This window comes from Chenopodium album, chromosome 15 (assembly GCF_948465745.1).
Source record: "Chenopodium album chromosome 15, dcCheAlbu1.1, whole genome shotgun sequence".
In the NCBI taxonomy this organism is placed as follows: domain Eukaryota; kingdom Viridiplantae; phylum Streptophyta; class Magnoliopsida; order Caryophyllales; family Amaranthaceae; genus Chenopodium; species Chenopodium album.
In genome coordinates this window covers 44,938,433-44,958,200 of record NC_137848.1, presented here as the reverse complement: position 1 = coordinate 44,958,200, position 19,768 = coordinate 44,938,433, and the positions used below count along the sequence as shown (strand labels likewise).

General features: G+C 38.6%; 1 protein-coding gene across 1 annotated transcript; it reads left to right on the top strand.

Annotated features, from left to right (window-relative positions):
• Positions 1-15,487: 15,487 nt before the first annotated feature.
• On the top strand, positions 15,488-19,276 carry LOC145582320 (non-structural maintenance of chromosomes element 4 homolog A-like). The gene is made up of 7 exons (XM_081639325.1): positions 15,488-15,987; positions 16,081-16,161; positions 17,190-17,445; positions 17,539-17,629; positions 17,784-17,994; positions 18,135-18,226; positions 18,849-19,276. The coding sequence occupies exons 1-7, from the start codon at positions 15,747-15,749 to the stop codon at positions 19,104-19,106; spliced, it is 1,230 nt and encodes a 409-aa protein (XP_081495451.1). The 5' UTR covers positions 15,488-15,746; the 3' UTR covers positions 19,107-19,276.
• Positions 19,277-19,768: the final 492 nt, after the last annotated feature.

The following is a 19,768-nucleotide window of genomic DNA, read 5'->3' as shown; positions in this document are numbered from 1 at the left end:
TTCTATTTGGCGCATAGGCTTAGAATTCCTGCACTTTGGAGTACCTTTGAGATTTCTATTTGACATTTATGCCACCTAAAATCCTTGTACTTTAGGAGTTTTAAGCTATACATTGTGTTTTTCCAAGTAAATCTTCGGGATTATACTCGGTGTTTTACCATCGTATTAGAAATTATACTTATTAATGTTGTCTTATGTATCTTCCATCTTGGCTTATCATAGGAGCTCGGCACATGTGCTGTTTTACTCTTTTTTATGACAAGTCTTACTCGGACTTGGAAGGGTGATGTATGAACAACTTAACCTATTCTAGAGTTTCTTGTACTTGTTCGGATGAAGGAGCCATTCAATATACGCTTGGACCATATGAGATTTGTATATTGCCCTGTTAAGGGAGGCTTATCCGAAGGTATTAATACCTTTTAAATTTATTGGGCCGTAGCCTTGTACTAAGGGACTTTTGTCCTTAATTTTATGAAGTAGCTGCTAAATAAGGAACGTATGGACCTTAGTCTTTCCTTATTGCCCAAATGGATTGGCTTGTCTTTTTAAAGACTTGAATAAAATGTGACGGCTAGCATTTGGTTTAGTGATCTGGCCATTCAATTACTAGAAGTTGCCGCTTGCGGTCTTTAGTAATTAGTCGAGGCCTAATGGTCCTCGTCCACTTGGCTCTTCACAAGTGCCACTTATTTTCCTAAATAAAGGTTGTTTTCTCATTAGCTGGTCGGCACTTTGACTCTTCCAACTTGTCTTTTAAAAGGAGGATTATTGTTTGCTCAAGCTAGGCCTTTTGGCTCATGCATCGGCCGACCAACTCGATTAGTTGCTTTGTTGTGCGCTAAGCTTTTCTATCTTTTGTGTACTAGACCCTATTAGGACTTTACGCTTGGTTGGCTTCATGGCCATTTGATTGTTTTCGGAGTGCTCGGTTTCACTTTGTTGCTGGACGACCCTTAAGAGGCCCAATCTTCAAATATTGCATGTCGTCATACGGCTGATTGCATGATTTGGCTAGGGCCTTAAATCCTTGCCATTGATGATGCTAGATACTCAGTACTGATGCCATTCGGCTGGAGCATACTAAGTCTGAACGACTCTTTTGCTGCCCTTTGCCCTTTGTACAAGCCTTAGGACTCTACATTTTGCAGCTCAGCATGTGTGCCGCTTAGCCCCTGCCTATTCTTCAACAATCAGCTGCCTGTAACTTGGTTGGCTACTGGCCGCTTAGTCTTTTGAAGAGGGTCATCCATTAGTAGTTTTGCTCTTGGCTTAAAGTTATCTTGCATACCCATCTTCAAAAAACGACATGCAACGTCTGCTTGGACAAGATGTTGGTCGGCCTTAGCTCTTGCCTACTGGGCAATGGTTGTGCCATATGCTTGGCAATATCATTCATGTCGCCTATTTTCTCAAAGCTAGCTTCATATTATGGCCAGCTCGGCTTCATATCCATATTCGGCGAGGGAACCAGTAGCTAGCTGTTTTACCTTGGTGCTAAACTGTTTGTGCTAATGAAATGAGAGGATGGTCCTTTGCTTAATAGAAACTCGACCCCCTAGCTTGGCAAGACAATGTCCGCCTAGAAATGAGAGGGTGGTCCTTTGCTAAGTAACAGCTTGGCCACTACCACCTAACTTCATTTGGCACATTAGCCAATTCATTCCATGTACGCCTCAAAGTGGTTAGGATGTCCTTTGCTCAATAGCAGCTCGGACACCCATTCATTCGGCACATAGCCGACTCAATACTTGTTCGCCTGAAATTGGTTAGGAGGTGCCTTTCTTAATAGCAGCTCGGACATCCTTTCAGCTAAAATGCTCGGCCACGTTGCTAGCCGTCTGATAATAGGAACTTGTACTCTTGCTCTATAGCAGGTCGGACACTAAGCCAATAAAGCTGGATCCTTTTTGGTCAGGCTGCTTGTTCATACTATTGCTCGGCCAGGGTACTCGGGTAGGCCTCAACTCAGCTATCATTCAATTCATTAGTGATTTTGTTTAATGCCATCTAAAATCACGACGATGGTCCATCAATAAATGGCAGGTCGGACTCTAGCAAATTCGTACTCAGCCATGTTATTGCCGTTTTGAAGTTAAGAACTGGACCTTTGCAAAATGGAAGCCCGACCAACTTGCTTGGTTAAATTGCTCAGTCGACTAATTATTCCGTCATAAGCATTATGCACTCAAGAGAAGAGGTGGTGCTGGCCTAAAGTGCACTTCAGACTACACCCCAGTTTTTGCCCATTTATCTCGTTATTATTTAACTCGTCCTTTGTTTCCTTAGCTCGAACATGCTGCCAGACCAGCTCGGTCAGACGACAAGGCCAGGTTGATGTCCGCATGGAAGTAAAGACATGGGGAGTTGCTTGAAGGGAACTCGGCCAGATTGCAACTCGGCAAAGTAGTTGGCTGAGTGAAAGTAGGAACGTTGTGCTTTGCGTGAGGGCAGCTCAGCCTTCGGCTAATGCCGACATGCTATGATTGTGATGCCCATCATCACGTGTCTACTCGGCTAGAGGCTATGCTTGACTCAGCAAGAAATTATGGCCACACAAAATTGGAAATTTAATGCTTCTCTAATGTGCAACTCGGCCTGTTTGTTGGGTTATTGCTGCCGAGTGTTTGCTCGACCAACTATTCAGTCAGGCGTCCAGCCTGTTATGTTGTGCTGTCAAGCTTTCTATGCAGCAGCTGGCCGCATGAAAATGAGTACATAGGGGGCAGCTTGAGGGCAATTCGGCCAAGCTGCAACTCGGCCAAGTTGTTGGCCATATGAAAGCAGGAACTTGGTGCTTAGAGAGATGGCAGCTCGGTCGGGCCAAGGGCTGGTCGGCCAGGCCAAGGGCTGCTTGGGCAAGGTATTGCTGCTATTGGCCGACTTGCTATACAGAGGAGGGCATACTATGCCTTTTTACTCGGCCTCCATTCGGTTTTTTCATCTTTTTTGTCTAGAAAAAAATATTTGAAGGCCATTTTTGGGCTCTAAACGAACTCGGACAACTGTGTGTTGGACTCGTTGGCCTGTTTTCATTTCCGAAAAGGTATTTTATGAAGCATTCGGACACCGTGAGCTCGACTAGTAGAAATCATTTCCCTTATTTTTGACGATTTTCTTCGTCGTCAAGTAGATGAAGGGAGAACTTATATTTTAGTTGTCTGCTTGAAACTCATTAGATAATCCTTTGCTCAAAGGCAGGTCGGACACCCAACTCGGCTTTTGTCCGACCATCTATTCTCGCGAGGACTATCTTCAAGTTTTTACTCGGCGTCTTGGGCAGCTCGGACAGGCTGCTTGGCAAGGTTGTTGGCCGCCTATTTTTAAGAACATGGTGGTTCTTTGAATGGCAATTCGGCCATGCTGCTTGCTACTCGGCCAGACTGTAGGCAGCTCGGCCAGACTGTCTAACACCCTGCTACTATGCTCGGCCAACTATGGAAGGGCTCGGCCAGGCTGCTGTTATGCTTGGCCGAGTTGCTATGCTTACAAGGGTGTGGTCTCCAATTTCATTCGTCCAGCTCAATTTGGCTGCCCTTGGGTGCCTTGGTCGACTAATGGAACTTAGAGCTTTGCATGATGGCAACTCGAACACCTAGCTTTGGTTGGCCGACCATCTATGCTTTCAAGGGCATACATTGCGATTTTATTCGGCCATGGGTGGCCGCACAAAAATGATAACATGATGCTTCAAAGAGGGGCAGCTCGGCCAAGCACATGGCCATGCTACTCGGACTAGCTGCTTAATTGCCGATCTGCTATGTTCATAAAGGCGTGCTTCGTATTTTCATTCGGCCAGCATGCCCAGGTTGCCGAGTACCTACTCAAGCTTGCTCTCCAATGGTTTGACCGAGTGACCTTGAGTGCCGCTTGACTTGAGCTCACGGAAGAGGAAATTTATGTAGTAATTAATGCGGCTTCCGCATTTCCACTAATGATTGTAGCAAAGTGTACTTTTTTCTTCACTCTGCTTCTTCACATCAGGCATATAAAAATGGTTACATAAATCATGACAAAATATTATCATATTATTATGCTTGGACAGCTTGCCACTATTAATAATTTTTGATTAAAAATTGTTATACTTTCAATAGACCATCATTTCATCATGATAAGGATATAATCATGAATTCATGATAGCTTTTATTAGCTGATTTCATGCAATATCCTTGCCGAGCTGCTACTCTCATAAGAGTCACCTGGATAGTTTTACTCGGCAACAGGTGGCCACCTGCTTTTTAGTGATGGCTTCCTTCTTATATGACAAGCTCGGCCATTAGCTCTGCAGCCTCATATTTTTAATTGACCAACCATGCCGACAACTGGCCGACTGCTACGCTTTGGAGGGCATGCTTTGCATTTCTACTTGGCCAACAATATTACTCAACTCTCATGCCGAGTTGCTACACTCTGAACCACCAAGGTTTTCATCTTCATCCGGCTATTGAATTGTACTTGGCTTTGCATCATTTCCTTCACAAGAGTTTCTCATTACCGTTTGTAACAAGCCGATCATAGTAGAGCTTTATATTGTTGCTTACATGCTGCCACCTACAAGCAAAGCAGTGGGCTTTTTCCCAAGTGCTGCTCGGCCAACCCGTCGGGCGGCTTTGCTGCTTCTTTCGCTTAAGAGAAGCTCGACCACCAAATGCCGACCATCAATGCTTGTGGGGGGGGGGGGGGGGGGGGAGCTTTCCCTTATCACTCGACATTTGTCTTCACCTTGAGTAGCTTTGCTTGCCCTCAAATGGGGCTTGGCAACAATGTTGTATGCCCATTTCATGCCGTATGCTTTGTAATTAACACATTGGACACGACATAACACACAGCATCGGTGGCTCCTCATATTAGGGGCTTCACCCTCCTCTTATTGAGCTCGACACTTGCCGTTTAGAGTTCATAACCCATATCAACCTCGGCACTTAGTCGTTCATCAGGTTGACATTTCCAAGTGTTCCTCATGCAAAGAAAATATAAATAATGCCATACAGCTCACAAAAATATAATTATGACGATGGTGATTCATGCATGGCAAGTGCCTAATTATTCATTTTGTATGCATGGAATCTTTTCATGCTCGGCATTATTCCAAGCCATTTGGCTTTATAACATTTTTTGAAAAAATATATATGTATACATGTAAGCAATTTACTAATGCTTGCAAATTTTTTTTTTCGATAATGATTAATCAATCATAATAATGATCAATCACCATTAGTACAGCTCTTCTAGTTGCCACCTTCTTCCTAGATGTGACACCCATGCTTGAGCCTTGGCCATTCGGCTAAATCTTTTTTTTTTTTTTGCTCTGGTCAACCATCCATGCTTGGAACGGCATGCTTCGCCTTTTTGCTCGGGCAGCTGTTAAGCTACTCGGCCAATTAGCTCAATCAATTTATTTTTTTTGGCCGAGTACGCCTTTTATTTCTGTACGGACAGGTTGCTTGGTTGTCCTGTACGAGTAGCTATGCTTGTGTAAGAAAGCTTTTCAACTTTGCTCGGACAAGCTGTTTGGTTGTCCTATACGAGTAGTTATGCTTGTGTAAGTAAGCTTTTCAACTTTGCTCGGACAAGCTGTTTGGCTGTCCTATATGAGTAGCTATGCTTGGGAGGGCATGATTATTATTTTGGCGTTTAGTGCTGCCAAAATCTTGTCTTCATACCAGAGTTCGTCTCATTCTCTTAAGAATGATGACGATCCTGACGATGTGGAAGAATTACACCTTTGCCCTCACATTGGGTTACATTTGTAACAAAGAGCTCTACCTCGTGATTTGGGGTTCGGATATGGCTAAGTGCCATTCTAGATGTGTCTCCCCACAGACGGCGCCAAATGTTTCAAGGATTTTTTATGATTTTCTGAAGGGGGTATGGATTCCCCCATGAGACAGGTCCAGAACGCTTCACTCGTGCGGCCTAAACGCCTTCAAAATAATAAATCTCCGATTAACCGTAGATCCGCCTCCGACGATCAAGTTAGTGACCAGAAACGGAATTTTAGAGAGGGAAAGTAGAGAGAAGTGAGAGCATATTTTTGGGCAGAGTGCCTTTTTGGTATTTTGTGTTCTCTTTTTCTCATCATGAAATGATGGGGTATTTATAGGGAAGTGGGAGATCATGCTCCTAGGGTTTCATAACCTAGGAAAATCGGCTGCCCTGTACGTGGTTGACACGTGTATTAGGGTTTCCTTCATGCTAGGCATGTTTCCTTAATGGGTTTTAAGCTCTTCATTTTCTGATATCTCTCTTTAATTCATGTGTCATGCTCTAATTGGCCCTTTTTAGCTGTGTAGAATGCCACATGTCGGCTTATAATTGGGCCACCTGTTGGCCTCTCATTTGTCTATAAAAGGGGGTAAAAATAACACTAAACACCTAATGGTGAGGGTTCTTAAAGGGATGTATTTTCCTATTTAAATTTATTTGATGTTGTGCCCAAATTCAAGTTATACTTGGAGATCTATCTTAGGGGCTCGTGATTTGCTTCCGATAGAATGAAAATCAGTGGAAAATGGTTCAACCATTCACATTTGGAATGGCCAAAGGGTTCCCAACGTAACCTCCCTGCATTTAAAGTGTCATCGAGACAAAGTTTTGATGATGGGGCACCAACTCTTGTTCGTGATCTCTGGTTGGACAACTCTTGGAATACCCTAGTTCTTGCTGCAACATTCTCTTCGGTTGAGATTAATGAAATCTGCAAAAAAAATTATCCCTATATTTAATAACATGTGGAATTACACTAAGGATGGACGATACTTGGTGAGAAGTGCAATCTAATCACTATGGAGCAGAAAAATAACAAGCCTACTACTTTTAAACCAAATTGTAGTCCTGATTGGAAAGTAGTATGGGATGTGAATGTGCCTCCTAATATCAAACATTTTTACGTGGCATGCGTTAAAGGAGTTGTAGCAGCTCGTCAGTCTTTGGTCCAAAGAGGTATAAACACTAATCCTATTTGTCCTATGTGTGGTGATGAAATTGAAAGTGTTAATTTGCATATGTTGTTCTTTTGTATGAATGCAAAGCTATTGTGGTATCTTTCTCCATTTAGGCTGGAGGTGGAGAGATATGAGGGGGGTTCTTTTGGGGAGTAGTGTGTTGTTGTTCGGAAGTGTCATAAGGATCAGACTTGGTGGATTGTGTTCAGGAGCTTAATGTGGGGGATTTTTCTTTGTAGAAATGTCTTTCGAGGGGTGGAAGAAGGATGTTAATGAGGTTATCCACAAGGCTGTGGGACTTGTTAGGGACTACGCACAGGCTCCAGAATCTTCCTGCTCGCTTACTACTTGACCTCAGCTGAATTGTTGTTGGAGTTTATCTTCTCAATATGTGATAAAAATCAATACTAGCTAATGCTACCATATTCAGGCAGAATGGCGTGGGGTCGGGGGGTGTTATGTGTGATGATGTAGGTGATGTTGTTCCCTTAACTTGTCTACCTTCACCTGATGGGTAAGTTTGATGCCGACATTACCAAAACTCTTACTATGAGGCACGCTTTGCTTATTGTAGCGGAGTCGGGATTTAGAAGAGATTGTGTGGAAATTGGATTGCCTCAAGTTGCACAACCATGTTTCAAAAGGGAACGCTCCTTCTACGTGATATTCTCCAGCTTGCTAAGGGCTGCCAGATTTGTTCTTTTCTCCTTTGTTAAAAGGAGTGGTAACTATGTTGCTCATGAACTTGCTAAACTTTGTTCCTCTTTTGATAGTCTTAGAGTTTGGATGGAAGAGGTACCTTTTGGTATTTCGAACACTGTAATGGCTGATTTGAGCCCCTTGGTTGATTCATAAAGTGTTGTGTTTGCTTGCTCGTCAAAAAAAAAAAAATATGTATTACATCCATTTTTGTAAAAGTGCTTCATTTCGACTTGCAAATCTGGGAGAGCATTACTTGACCAATAATATCTTTAATTAACGATAATTATAAATTACCAAAATTTTATATTTGGAATCTATACATTAAGATAAATCGAACAATTACACACATGACAATATATGATCTTATGTATAAAGCATAAACATTGGTAAAAGTGGTGTACATGAATAATGTAAAAGTAAAAATGAAGCACTTAAGAAAAAAAAATACAAACTCTTAAATAAATTGTTTCACACTAATCTATTGTGCACCACTAATATTAGAGTCACTATATTTAAATGTTGTTATTTTAACCTAAAGGGTTTTATATCAATTATAAAAATGTCACTATTTTAAAATAAAGGTGATTAAGTTAAATAAAAGTCAATGTGTTACAAAGCTCATAAGAGATTAATATATATTCTAATGAAATTTTTTTATAATGGTCAATATGAATGTTAAAGGTCACTATATTAAAGTTAGAGTTACTATGTTCAAATTAATGTCAGTGGCACATTCGAACCTCAAACCAGGATCGCACAAATTTTAATTAAGGTCACTATGTTAAAATTGGGATCACTATGTTAAAAATGGGTCATTATATTCAACATAATGTCAGTTGTTATTGTGTACGAACCTCAGGTCCACAATAATATTATTGTGAACCAGGTCCACATAAGAGTTTTCATATAAAAAACGAAGGAAGTACTAAGAGCATCTACAATGATTGTAGCTAGAGACTTGCTTGCAATTTAGAAAATTCCCTAACTACTATCTTAATCATTTGAGCTAATAAATGAAATTAAATTGGTCAAGCAAATTAGCTAGTAACAAACCATTGGGGCACAAAACTAGCTACAAAAGAGATTAACTTAAAATCTTATGTGGCATAAGAGCATCCACAAGGGATTAAAGGTGTCAAAACTTACCAGACCGGCCTAATCCGAAACCAACGCAAAAAATATCAAATTATACACTGTATTGTATACCTGAATCAGACCAAACATGGACTGATTGATTCAAGTCAGGTGTTCGATCCAAGAAAATTTAAGATTCCAGGTTTTCATTCTGGTCTAAAGCCAAAATAATCCGGTTTGGACCTGAAACTCGGATTTTATTCATAACTTGGTGAACTTTTACAATTTGTTAAATACTTAAATAGTTAAATGTATTAAATTTATTGTAAACTTGTAGTTCTTAACTCCTTATACACATTGTTGACTTGTAATTTTTAACTTAATTAACCTTTTTACGACGCTTATATATTTGTTACTTATAATATGTTATCTAATCATGTTTTCAAGGGGAATAAAAGAAAAAATTGCTGAAACAAGTTTAAAATCGGACCGAACCTAACCTTATAACCTTTAGACCCTTTGCCAAACAAGATAGTATATAACCTTGTTTTATTTTTCGCTATTTACCTAAAAACAGAAAAGAACTTCAACAAATAGAACACTCTTAATGCCTAATCTATTCAGCTTAATTTCAATTCAATTCGGTTCCTAATTTTCTTCTCTCATAAAAAGTTGAAAAAATTGACGGGAATAATCTCAAATTTGCTCGATTCTCTCAAAATAATCCCAACTATCGATATTTTTAAATAATCCCAACATTATACCCCGCTCTTTTTAAACAGTCCCGAGTGACTTAAAACCGGCTAAAACGGTGAAGTCTTCAAGTTGACTGTTGGACTCTAATTTCCCTCCTAATTAATGACACATCATCTCTTTCTCCCTCCCAACTACCCTCATTACTCCTCTAAGATTACCTCATCAAAAATTCTCACGAAATGCAAAATAAAAAAATTTGGCAGCCATAATTTTCTTCAACCATAATTGTACTTTCTCATTACATCACAAGGTCTAATTACTTCATTACGGTGGTGTGGGAGGCAAAAGTTGTCAACTTTTGAGTGGAAATTACTTCTTTAGGTAAGTAGTACGAACCCTAATTACTCAAAATTGTTGAATTTTGCTTCTTTTTTGGAATAAATTCATGTTTTTTTTAATGATTATGTTTTGTATATTGTGTATGTATGATAATAATGAATTACTTATGCAAATGAATATGAATTAGTAGTACTCTTTCTATCGCTGTGTATTGAAAAATTGAATGTGGTGTCGAATAATTAGTTCAATAATTTTGGTTAATATGTGGTATTGATTGCAATAATTTGATTGTTAGGTTTTGGGATGGGTGATGTTTTTGACTCTATTACTCTGAAAATTTGGCATGGAGGGGTGTTTAAAAATGTCGAGAATGGTGAGTTGGTTTAAGAGGGAGGGAAAGGTCAAACCTTTAACATGGACCCTGATGAAATTTGTTTGCCTTGGCTCATGGATTTGACTAAGAAATGTGGGAATTATAATGCAATTGAGGGTTTTTATTACTTGATTCCTAGACAGAACTTGGTAAATGGTTTAAGGAAGGTGGACAACGATGATATTGTAAGGGAGATGATTGAAGCTGTGAAGAAGTATAGGTGTTTAGAAGAATATGTGTTCCATGGTTTAAATATTCCTGCAGTAGTACCCACTGAAGTCCCTGTCAAAAAAAATGGTTTCAACCACTGTCAACTACACTTAATACTCATCCCTCATCAAGTAGGCTTAAACTTCCAATACACAGAGGCCTACCAGTTAGATCTAGTCCAAGAAAAGTGTGCCCCACCAAACTAATTAATGAGGTCAACACCTAACATATTGCTAAAAAATATTCTTCCCGAAAAGCCCCTACCAGCTTAATAAAGCAAAAAAAAGATGCTCACACATCAGTTGCTGCCACTAACCCTTCCTTATCAAACCATTCTTCATAGCTTATTCATTCAAGCCCTAAAACCTCATCCAAAGAAACACAGGCCACATCTTCTTCTCTTCCTCAGCCATCAAACACAAATAATGACACACTACAAAGTTATGATTGGATAGATCTAAGACCTAATAGCCCTATCCTTTTGAATGATCTGTTACCTAATCCTAGTGATGAGAGTGATAGCTCTAACCCAAATACATCCCAGAATCTAAAAAACCAGTGGAAGTGAATCCCTTTTTTGGAAATGTGTTGACAGATGAGGATAGTGGTGATGGTGGTGAGTATGAAGATGAAGGTGATGCGTTTTATGAAGAGATCAATGAATCTGAACTGGAGGATTTAGATGAGCAAGAAGAGCAATTTGAAAAGGAAAATGAGGAGATCTTGGATGATGATTTACATTACCAGACAGATAGTGGAGAAAAGGAGTACACACTAGCTAGGCAAAGTGTTAAGGATACCACTGTCAAGCTACTTGACATTGCTAAATAAATACAAAAACAGGCAGCTAAGGGTCAACAGATAGCAAAAAAGGTGAAACTGGAGAAGTTGGGCAGCAATCATGTTATGAAGATGGTCCTCATAGTGAATATGAGGATAGTGGAGATGAAATACATACACCTCCTGGAAGTGGAGATGAGACAATAGATGTTACAAGAAAGAGGAGGTTTGTTCTATAAGTGTCAAAGAATACAGACTTTGCTAGCTTTACTTGGAAAGTTAGGCAAAAATTTGCAACAAGGGGTGATTTTAAGAATGCAGTTGCTAAATGTGGGGTGTTACAAGGGAGAGATGTGCATTTCACAGTGAGCAACAAGAAAAGGCAACAAAGGCTAGGTGTTAAATGCATTGAGAAATGTCCATTCTATGTGTATGCTTCATGGAATAGTAGGAGGGCATCTGTAGTAGTTAAGAGTATGAAAGAAGAGCATAATTGCCAGAGAAACATGAAGAGGAATAGACAACTCAAGTCCACTTGGGTTGCACAACAATTTCTTGAAGTGTTTAAGAGTAGACCTCATTGGTTGGCAAAAGAAATTCAAGAGTGTGTACGAAAGGCTTTTAAGATGCTTGTAAGCAAAGACTTCGAGTATAAAGTAAAATATGCTGCTCATAAGATGTTGTACGGGTCTATGCATGACCACTACAACAAGTTGGGTGGTTATATGGTAGCTCTGAAAGCAAGCATTCTTGGTACATGCTTAGAATTAGTGAGTAACACTGAAAAGGGCCAATTTCCACCAATTTTCCAAAGGCTATTTGTATCCTTTGATGGACTGAAAGAAGGGTGGAAGCATGGATACAGAAGGATTCTGGCAGTGGATGCATGTTTCATCAAAACCTTCTTAGGTGGCCAACTGTTGTCTGTAGTTGGCAGAGACGGTAATGACCAAATGTTCCCTGTATGTTGGGCTGTAGTTGAAGGAGAAAACAACTCCTCGTGGGAGTGGTTTTTTTAGGAATCTTCAAGTGTGCCTCGATCTTGGTCAAGGGGATGGGATGTCAATAATTTTTGACAAGCACCAGGTATTATGTAACATAAAGTATTGAATTTCGGATGTATGTTTAGATTAAGTAATTGAACTTATATGATATGGTGTGTTAAATGCATGGTATTTTACATGGTGTGTCAACTGTGTTGCCTAGTGCAGAGCACAGACATTGTGCGCGGCACATTTTTGCACACTGGCACAAAAAACACAGAGGTGATGGGCTAAAGCTTCAATTTTGGAAAGTAGCAAAGGCCTATAATATGGCAGGCTACAATGAGGCCCTTAATGAGATGAAGGTGATTAATGTTGAAATTGCTAGTGACTTTGAAAGCCATAACCCAAAGGTATTTTGTAGGGCATTTTTAAACCCCTCCATCAAGACAGATGCTATAACTTCTAACATCGCAGAAATGTTCAACGACTATTTTATACAAGCTAGAACCAAGCACCTATGTACATGTTGGAAGATATAAGATCAGCCCTAATGTAACGACTAGTTGTCAAAAGGCAGCAGATGATGAAGGCCACAACTATGCTTTGTCCAAAGATACAAGCCAAATTGGAAATGGAGAAAACAAAGGCTGCTGAATGTGGAGTAATGCCCTCATCCGAGCATCTGTTCAATGTAACCTACATCCTAGATCAACTTGTTGTTAACTTGGTAACAAGGAGTTGTACATGTCGAAAATGGGACATGCTTGGCATCCCATGTTTCCATGCCGTGGGTTCAATTTATTTCTTAGGAGAGGAACCCGAACATTATGTCAATGAATGCTATTACAGGGACACTTATCTCTCAGCTTATGCAGGTAACTTTCCTTGTTTTTTTTTTTGTGTATTCTAATGTATTAGCTAGTTACACTTGTAGCTTATCTCATGTTGTAATTCAGTTTCTGTAATTTTATTTTATAAAGGGTCAATCCCACCTTGTGAAGGTGAACGACACTGGCCTAAGGTTGATTGTCCTATTGCTCCACCTCCTATTAAAATAGGCCCCGGGAGACCTAGAAAAAATAGGATTAAGGATCCATTTGAGAACCCGAAGAAAAAAGGAACCATGACAAAGAACGAGGTTGAAATGACATGTTCTCTTTGTCACACAAAAGGGCACAACAAGAGAAAATATCCTAACAAGGACACTATCTAACCAACTGAACCGACTCCCAAAAACCTAGGGGTAGACCTAAGAAGGATGCTCAACACCTTAGTTAATCCACTAATGCATCTACTTCTACTGCTGTGCTTCATCCTAGCCCACAACCAAACACAGCCCACCACTCATTAACTGCTCAACCTACCCAACTAGGAAAAAGGTGGAAGGATGATTACGGGGGTTAGGGGTTCAAGGGATGGTAGGGGAAAAGGACAAGCTACTGCAACCAAAAGAGGGGGAGGAAATAACAACAACGCTGGTTCAGGCAGAGGTGAAGGAAGTGGAAGTACAAGGGGCAGAGGAAGAACTAGGGGTAGAGGAAGAGGACATAATCAGGTATTTGGCTAACATTTGTTGAAAAATCTAGTAATTTTTTGGTAAGTTGCTCATTTCTTGTTAATTATTATATGCAGCAAATCCCTGTGCGTGTAGGAGTATTCATTGCATCAGATGGGTCAACACTAACAAATGTAAATGTTAAATTTGGTAAAACTAATATCATGTTACTTAGTGAAACTAATTTAGACTATTGTTAACTCTTATATGCAGCAAACTAGTCATGTTGGTCATTGAGGAGCTGCTGAAAGATTTCAACTCAGTCAGTCAAGCCAAACCTCAACTTTACGCAGACAAACTCATTGACGAACCTGCTTTAATGTTTAAGCTTAGAATAAGAAATGTTGTTGTAATCACATAATTTAGACTGTCATATGTGGTTATGTTAGACTTAATCAGTTAGAAGTAATCTTTTGGATGTTTGGTTGTAAGCTAACTGTTTTGGACAAACCTGTAAAGAACAAGCTTTTGGTTGCATTTTATTTTTGCATGGAGTTGCAGCTAAGTATTTTAATTTAACAGCTTATATATGTCAAATCAGATTTTTATTCATTTAAGTTCAAAATACAACAGAATTTAGATGTACAAAACAGGATTTCCATTCAGATTGGGTAAAAATTATGCCAACATTTGACAAAAATACATTTGAATTCATCTACACTTCATTACCAATTGTCATACCCTATCATACTCACAAACAAACTGCTTCATGCCTTCAAATACACTAACAGAAGGGCAAAGAAAACCCATGACAGAAACAAAGCTAGGGAGAAATTATTTTCATTTATTGCAGCTTTCATCAGTTCAATTCGAGTGTACGAAAGCTCCATTTTTGTATCTTTCAGCTCTTCATCCTTGCACTCCAACTTCAGTTTAACTTTCTTCAATGTCTCTTTAATTTTATGAAATTAATCTCAATTTCCTTTTCACCAATTAAAGTATCTTTTTCAAACACTTGGAACCGTAGGTCATCTACATCTTTGTTAACATTCGGATTATTCACATTAAACCACTGAAAAAATTTGCAATTAATCTCCTGCATATTAAAAGCCCCAAATCAATTGCAAACATAAACCCTAGTTTTAACCCAATTCAATTTTTTTCGCTCAAATAATTAGTTAATTAATTCAATTTAACTATAATTAAGAACAAAAAACACACTTACCGGCCATTTAGGACACCCGTAGAACTTCATTCCAATATTTACACCATTTTTCACAGTTCGAACTACAGCGTCATGCCCACAATTGCACTTCAAATTTGGTGAAAACCCCCCAACAAATCTTGAAGAAGAAGAGCCACTGGAACATGAATGCCTCGTACTACCCATTATAATTGATTAGGAAAACAAAAAAAAAGGAAAAGAAAAGGTGAAGCAGAGCAAAGATACGAAAGGAATGGAGAAATGAAAAGGTCAGAGCAAATAAAACAATAGGGGAGGTTGTTTTTTCCCAACTAATGTTTAATTAAAGGGTAATTAATCTAAATTCAACTTATTATAATCGTTGGATGCCACGTTAGCTACAAACCGGCTACAATAGGTGTATTAACTTGTTGGGACCATTTAAAAGGAGCGGGGTATAAAGTTGAGATTATTTAAAAATAATCGGTACTTGGAATTATTTTGAACGAATCGGGCAAAATTGGGATTATTCTCATCAATTTTTCCTAAATAGTTTAGTTTAATTGAATAAATCTGAACAAACTGGTATATTCCTTGAAATCTTACCGAATGCCTTAAACCTATCGTCCTATCCCTTTCATCAAAACCACGAGTAAACAAATTTTTCACAATTGAGGTAAAAGACAGAGAGAGTGCGGGAAAAACCTCCAACTCTTCGAAATTTCGAACCCCAAACCCCGCTCACTTCTCATTAAATTATTCCACCTTTTCATTATTTCTACACTTGTAATTTTATTTTAATTTTTCTATTTTTCATTCTCCTTTTTCTTCAATTCATCTTCTTTAATTAATTCCCCCAATTTCCAGATTTTCTCGATTTTAGGGTTCCATCTTCTTCAATCTCGATCAAATTTTTGGTAAAGTACCTTAATTTCAAATTCTGAATTCTAGGGTTTTAGCAACAATGGTGAAAGTAAAGAAAGAGAAAGGAAGTACTAGTAAGAATGCTGCTGCTCCTGCTACTGTTGTTGATCGAGAATTGAGGAGTCGGAAAAATAGCGCCAGTGATTCCGCCGCCGCGGAGCAAAAGCCACGGTCGCCGTCGCAGCGTGGAAGTGTGGAAGGAGAAGAGGAGGAAGAAGATGAAGTTGTTGTTAGGAGAAATCTTCGGTCCAGATATCTCGCCGTCAAGAATTTACTATCTGGTTTTTCTCTCTTTCTTTCTCACTTTGAATTTTGGTGTTTTGTTGGTGTTTGTGTTGTGATTATTGAGCTAATGAGGTTAATTGAATTGGTAGGTGGAGCGGATGATTTGTCGCGGCCGGATTCCGATAGGTTCAAGACTATGATTGATGAAGTTGAGAGTTTGCATAAGAAAGGTGTTCATTGATTTCAACTTTTAACATCCTTTTATGTTTTTGTCAATTGTAATGTAGTTTTATATAATCATGCTTTTGGCTTTTATATGGTATTCAATTATGTGAAGTACATTGCTGATTAATGTCTTTATTTTTGAACGCTGTGACATTTTTAGAACATGCATTTAAATCATTGTAACCTATTGAGTGTATGGGGTCTGCTTGCTTAACAAATGAAATACTGGTAATAGGCCAAAGAGGGTTATTACTTTGATTAAGTACTGTTGTTATCAGGTTCAACATTAAAAGATTTCGTGGGGAAAATATTAACATTGGCAATTTAGCCAATTTGATTGATGTTTGGTTCTACCTGGTTAGGGCTTAGGGCACTCGTAAGTCGCAAGTATTGTGAAATTGTAGGTTTGATCAAGGGCCTTGAGTGACTAGTGTAACCTATATACTCATTATTTTGCTAGAGTTATATTTGATGTTTGATAGAATTGGCTTGGATGTATCATGCATGTAAAGATGTTGTGGGATAGTGTTTTAGAGAGTCCATTAAGTTCATGGTGGAACTCTTTGACTGCGATTTTTGGGCATATTTTAGAGCAGCAAATTATGCACTTTGTATGTGCTGTGCTTGCTTTTATAAAGAACTTATGAGGCGTTTGTTTGATCGATGGGTAAACACATAATAGAAAGCTAAGCTGACGAAGTGCTGTAATTATCTGGATTTTAGTTACATTTATAATAGCAATATAGGAGTAACTTTCGAAAGCTCAGGACATAGACAAATGAAAGCATGAAAGTCCTGGGTAGAGGCAGAGAATTAACATAGATTGGGAGGGGATTTGATTGCTAGATAATGCTCTCTCTTCCACTCTCTCTCAGTGGCATTATCTGCTGATAACTTCAAATTCTTAATTGTAGTATAACTCCAATGAGGTCTCAATGCTCAAATATTCATACCAAGTTAATTAATCAAGACAAAGGACAAATTATGCATTAATCTAGGTTTACATTTTGTATTCTCTATGTATTGGTTTCAGTTCGGAAGCCTCGGGAGCAAGTGGCTGATGCAGAGGCTTTATATGACATTACAAGCAGTTTTGTGAAAACTGTTAGGGCTCAAAAAAATGAAGGCGTGACTCCATCAGATTTTGTGTCTTGCCTGCTTAGGGATTTTGGTTGTCAAGGTGGTGGTGCTACGGGCAGTGTAGATGGTTCCGGGAACACGATATTTTGGAAAGACATTGGGCTTGCAGTTTCTCAAATTTTCAGAAAAGGCACTGGATGTTGTACCATGTTAGTTACTTTCTGCAAACCTTTTCATTGATCCAAAAGTTCTCTACTATTTTATTTATCTAGATTTCACATCTGCCTTTGTTAACTTTCCAGGCTAGGGCCTATGTCTTCTGAACTAAAGAGAAGGAAGACTGTAGTTCGGAAAAAACATGTCAAGCCAACTGATACTTTGCGGCCCGAAGAGGTAGGGACTGTAGAGCTGCCTAGTTTGTTAATTGACCTTTTTAATTCTTGATTGTTACGGAGAGACAGGTTGATAGGTATATTCTTAGTTGATAGATATTATTGCAATGCGTTTTGCATATTATTCACTAGATGCCTGTTTGGTTTTATTGCAGCTTGATAGCACTGTGGAAGAGAAAACTGATACAGACAAGAATATGTCAATAATGTTTGGCATTTTGGGGAAATATCGAAGGGTTCGCCTTGAAAATTTAATCCTGAACAGAACGTCTTTTGCACAGACAGTGGAAAACTTATTTGCTTTGTCATTTTTAGTGAAAGATGGAAGAGCTAAAATCACTGCAGATGCGGATGGCCATTTTGTTTGTAAGAGCTGCTGCTGATCAACTGATTTATATTTATGCACAAACTATCTCTATGATGCACTCATCGCCTCGTCGGCTAATGTATTTTTTTTTTTTTTTTTTGACAGCAATGCTAATTTATTGTTTCTTTCCCTTTGGCAGGCCCTAAGAATGCTCCATCTGCTGAGGATATCACATCAGGCAAAGTTGCGTACAGTCACTTTATCTTTAGATACGACTTCAAGGACTGGAAGGTAAATATGCAGTTTGAACCCCATCCAGCTGCTTTATTGTATTTCCCATCTTTAACCCTGCGTGAATTTCGTTGTATGAATTCCTATTTCAAGGACTGGAAAGTAGTGATTCTGCTTATTTTCTTACAGAAGCTGAGTTCCATTGAATATTAGCCAGTTTGCCTAAGCTATGTCGATTAGGCCCTAATAGCACCACTCACCCAAGTTTGCTGTTTGATAGTTTCATCTAGTTTAACAGACCTGCTGCTCGATCTTTTAGAAGTAGGCTTAGCATGTAGCTCAACCTTTTTCCAGCTAAAGTAATTGCCAACACAGGCGATTTGTGCTTCTCTCATTATTTTGAAGCTTGGGTTGGAATAATCTGAGGCATAGTTGGCTGGAAAACCAAGCGTTCAAGTTCATGAGATTCATGAACCTTTATGAACAAATATTCACTATATCACTACGTATCTCTGAAATTCTGAGTAAGGTGTTAAAGTTGGTGAATTTGTCAAGAACAACAAACATATTTTGTAGTATTGCAGTGTGCTTGTTACGGAGTACAATTTTAATGGTTGCTGTATACCAGTAACTTAGCTGATTCAAGGATGTGCTATAACATATCACTTGTTTGATTTAACAGTTGATGATGGATTCTGTTGGAGAAGGCGAGGAGCTGATGCCACACAGGGTTCCAGCAGATACATCTGCTGATTCAGAGCTACCAACTGTATCAGAAAATGTAGTTCCTGAAAAAGCTGCTACAACGACCCCAATTAGAAAATTATCAAGAAATCGTGGTCGTGTTCTACAAGAACAGATTGTTGAAGACTCACCGGAGAGTGACGAAAATAGATTAAGAGCTGATTATATCAGAAAGGGAAAGCGCAGATTAATATGAGGCTTGGATGAATTGTACAGCATCTTGATCTTAGGCACCTTCATATATTAAATTTTAGATTGTCTATAATCATTTTTAGTTTCATCTAATGCTTCAGGTTTTGGACAAGTTTAACTAATGTAACCTAATTATTTCTGAAGTGGCTGTCTTCTTTACAGCCTACATGACTCTATTTAGTCTCATTTGTTTGCCTTTATGAGATTTGTTCCATGTTCTCTAACTTCAGCTAATATTAAGTTGATATTTTCTAAATTACTTGATACGTTTCTTTTATTAAGTTTGACTATGAATAAATTTAGCTTAAGCAATTCTAATTATCAATAAGTAAAAATTATAAAAAGTTAATACTTTGAAAAATAAAAATACACATTGAGAGGAAATATAAGATCTTACATGATAATATTTTTCTTACTCGTATAATTTACCAAAGCTAGTGAAAAGGATTGTTCTGATTTAATGAACTGAGTTAATTGAATTGAATTGATTGCAGCTGAACTGAAATGAATTGTTTATAAGAGAAGAAAATTAGGAACTAAACTGATTGGAGCTAAACTGAACAGAAATTAAGCTGAAGAGAACAGGCCCAAAGTGGCGAAGATAAAACATGTTCCCTAATTAATTTGGAATGGAAGAAGTATAAGCTATTAAGCAATATGTTCATA

Coding starts and splice junctions, on each gene's coding strand:
- LOC145582320 (XM_081639325.1), top strand. CDS start 15,747: ATGGTGAAAGTAAAGAAAGAGAAAGGAAGTACTAGTAAGAATGCTGCT. Junction 15,988..16,080: donor CGTCAAGAATTTACTATCTG/GTTTTTCTCTCT, acceptor TTGAATTGGTAG/GTGGAGCGGATGATTTGTCG. Junction 18,227..18,848: donor ACGACTTCAAGGACTGGAAG/GTAAATATGCAG, acceptor TTGATTTAACAG/TTGATGATGGATTCTGTTGG.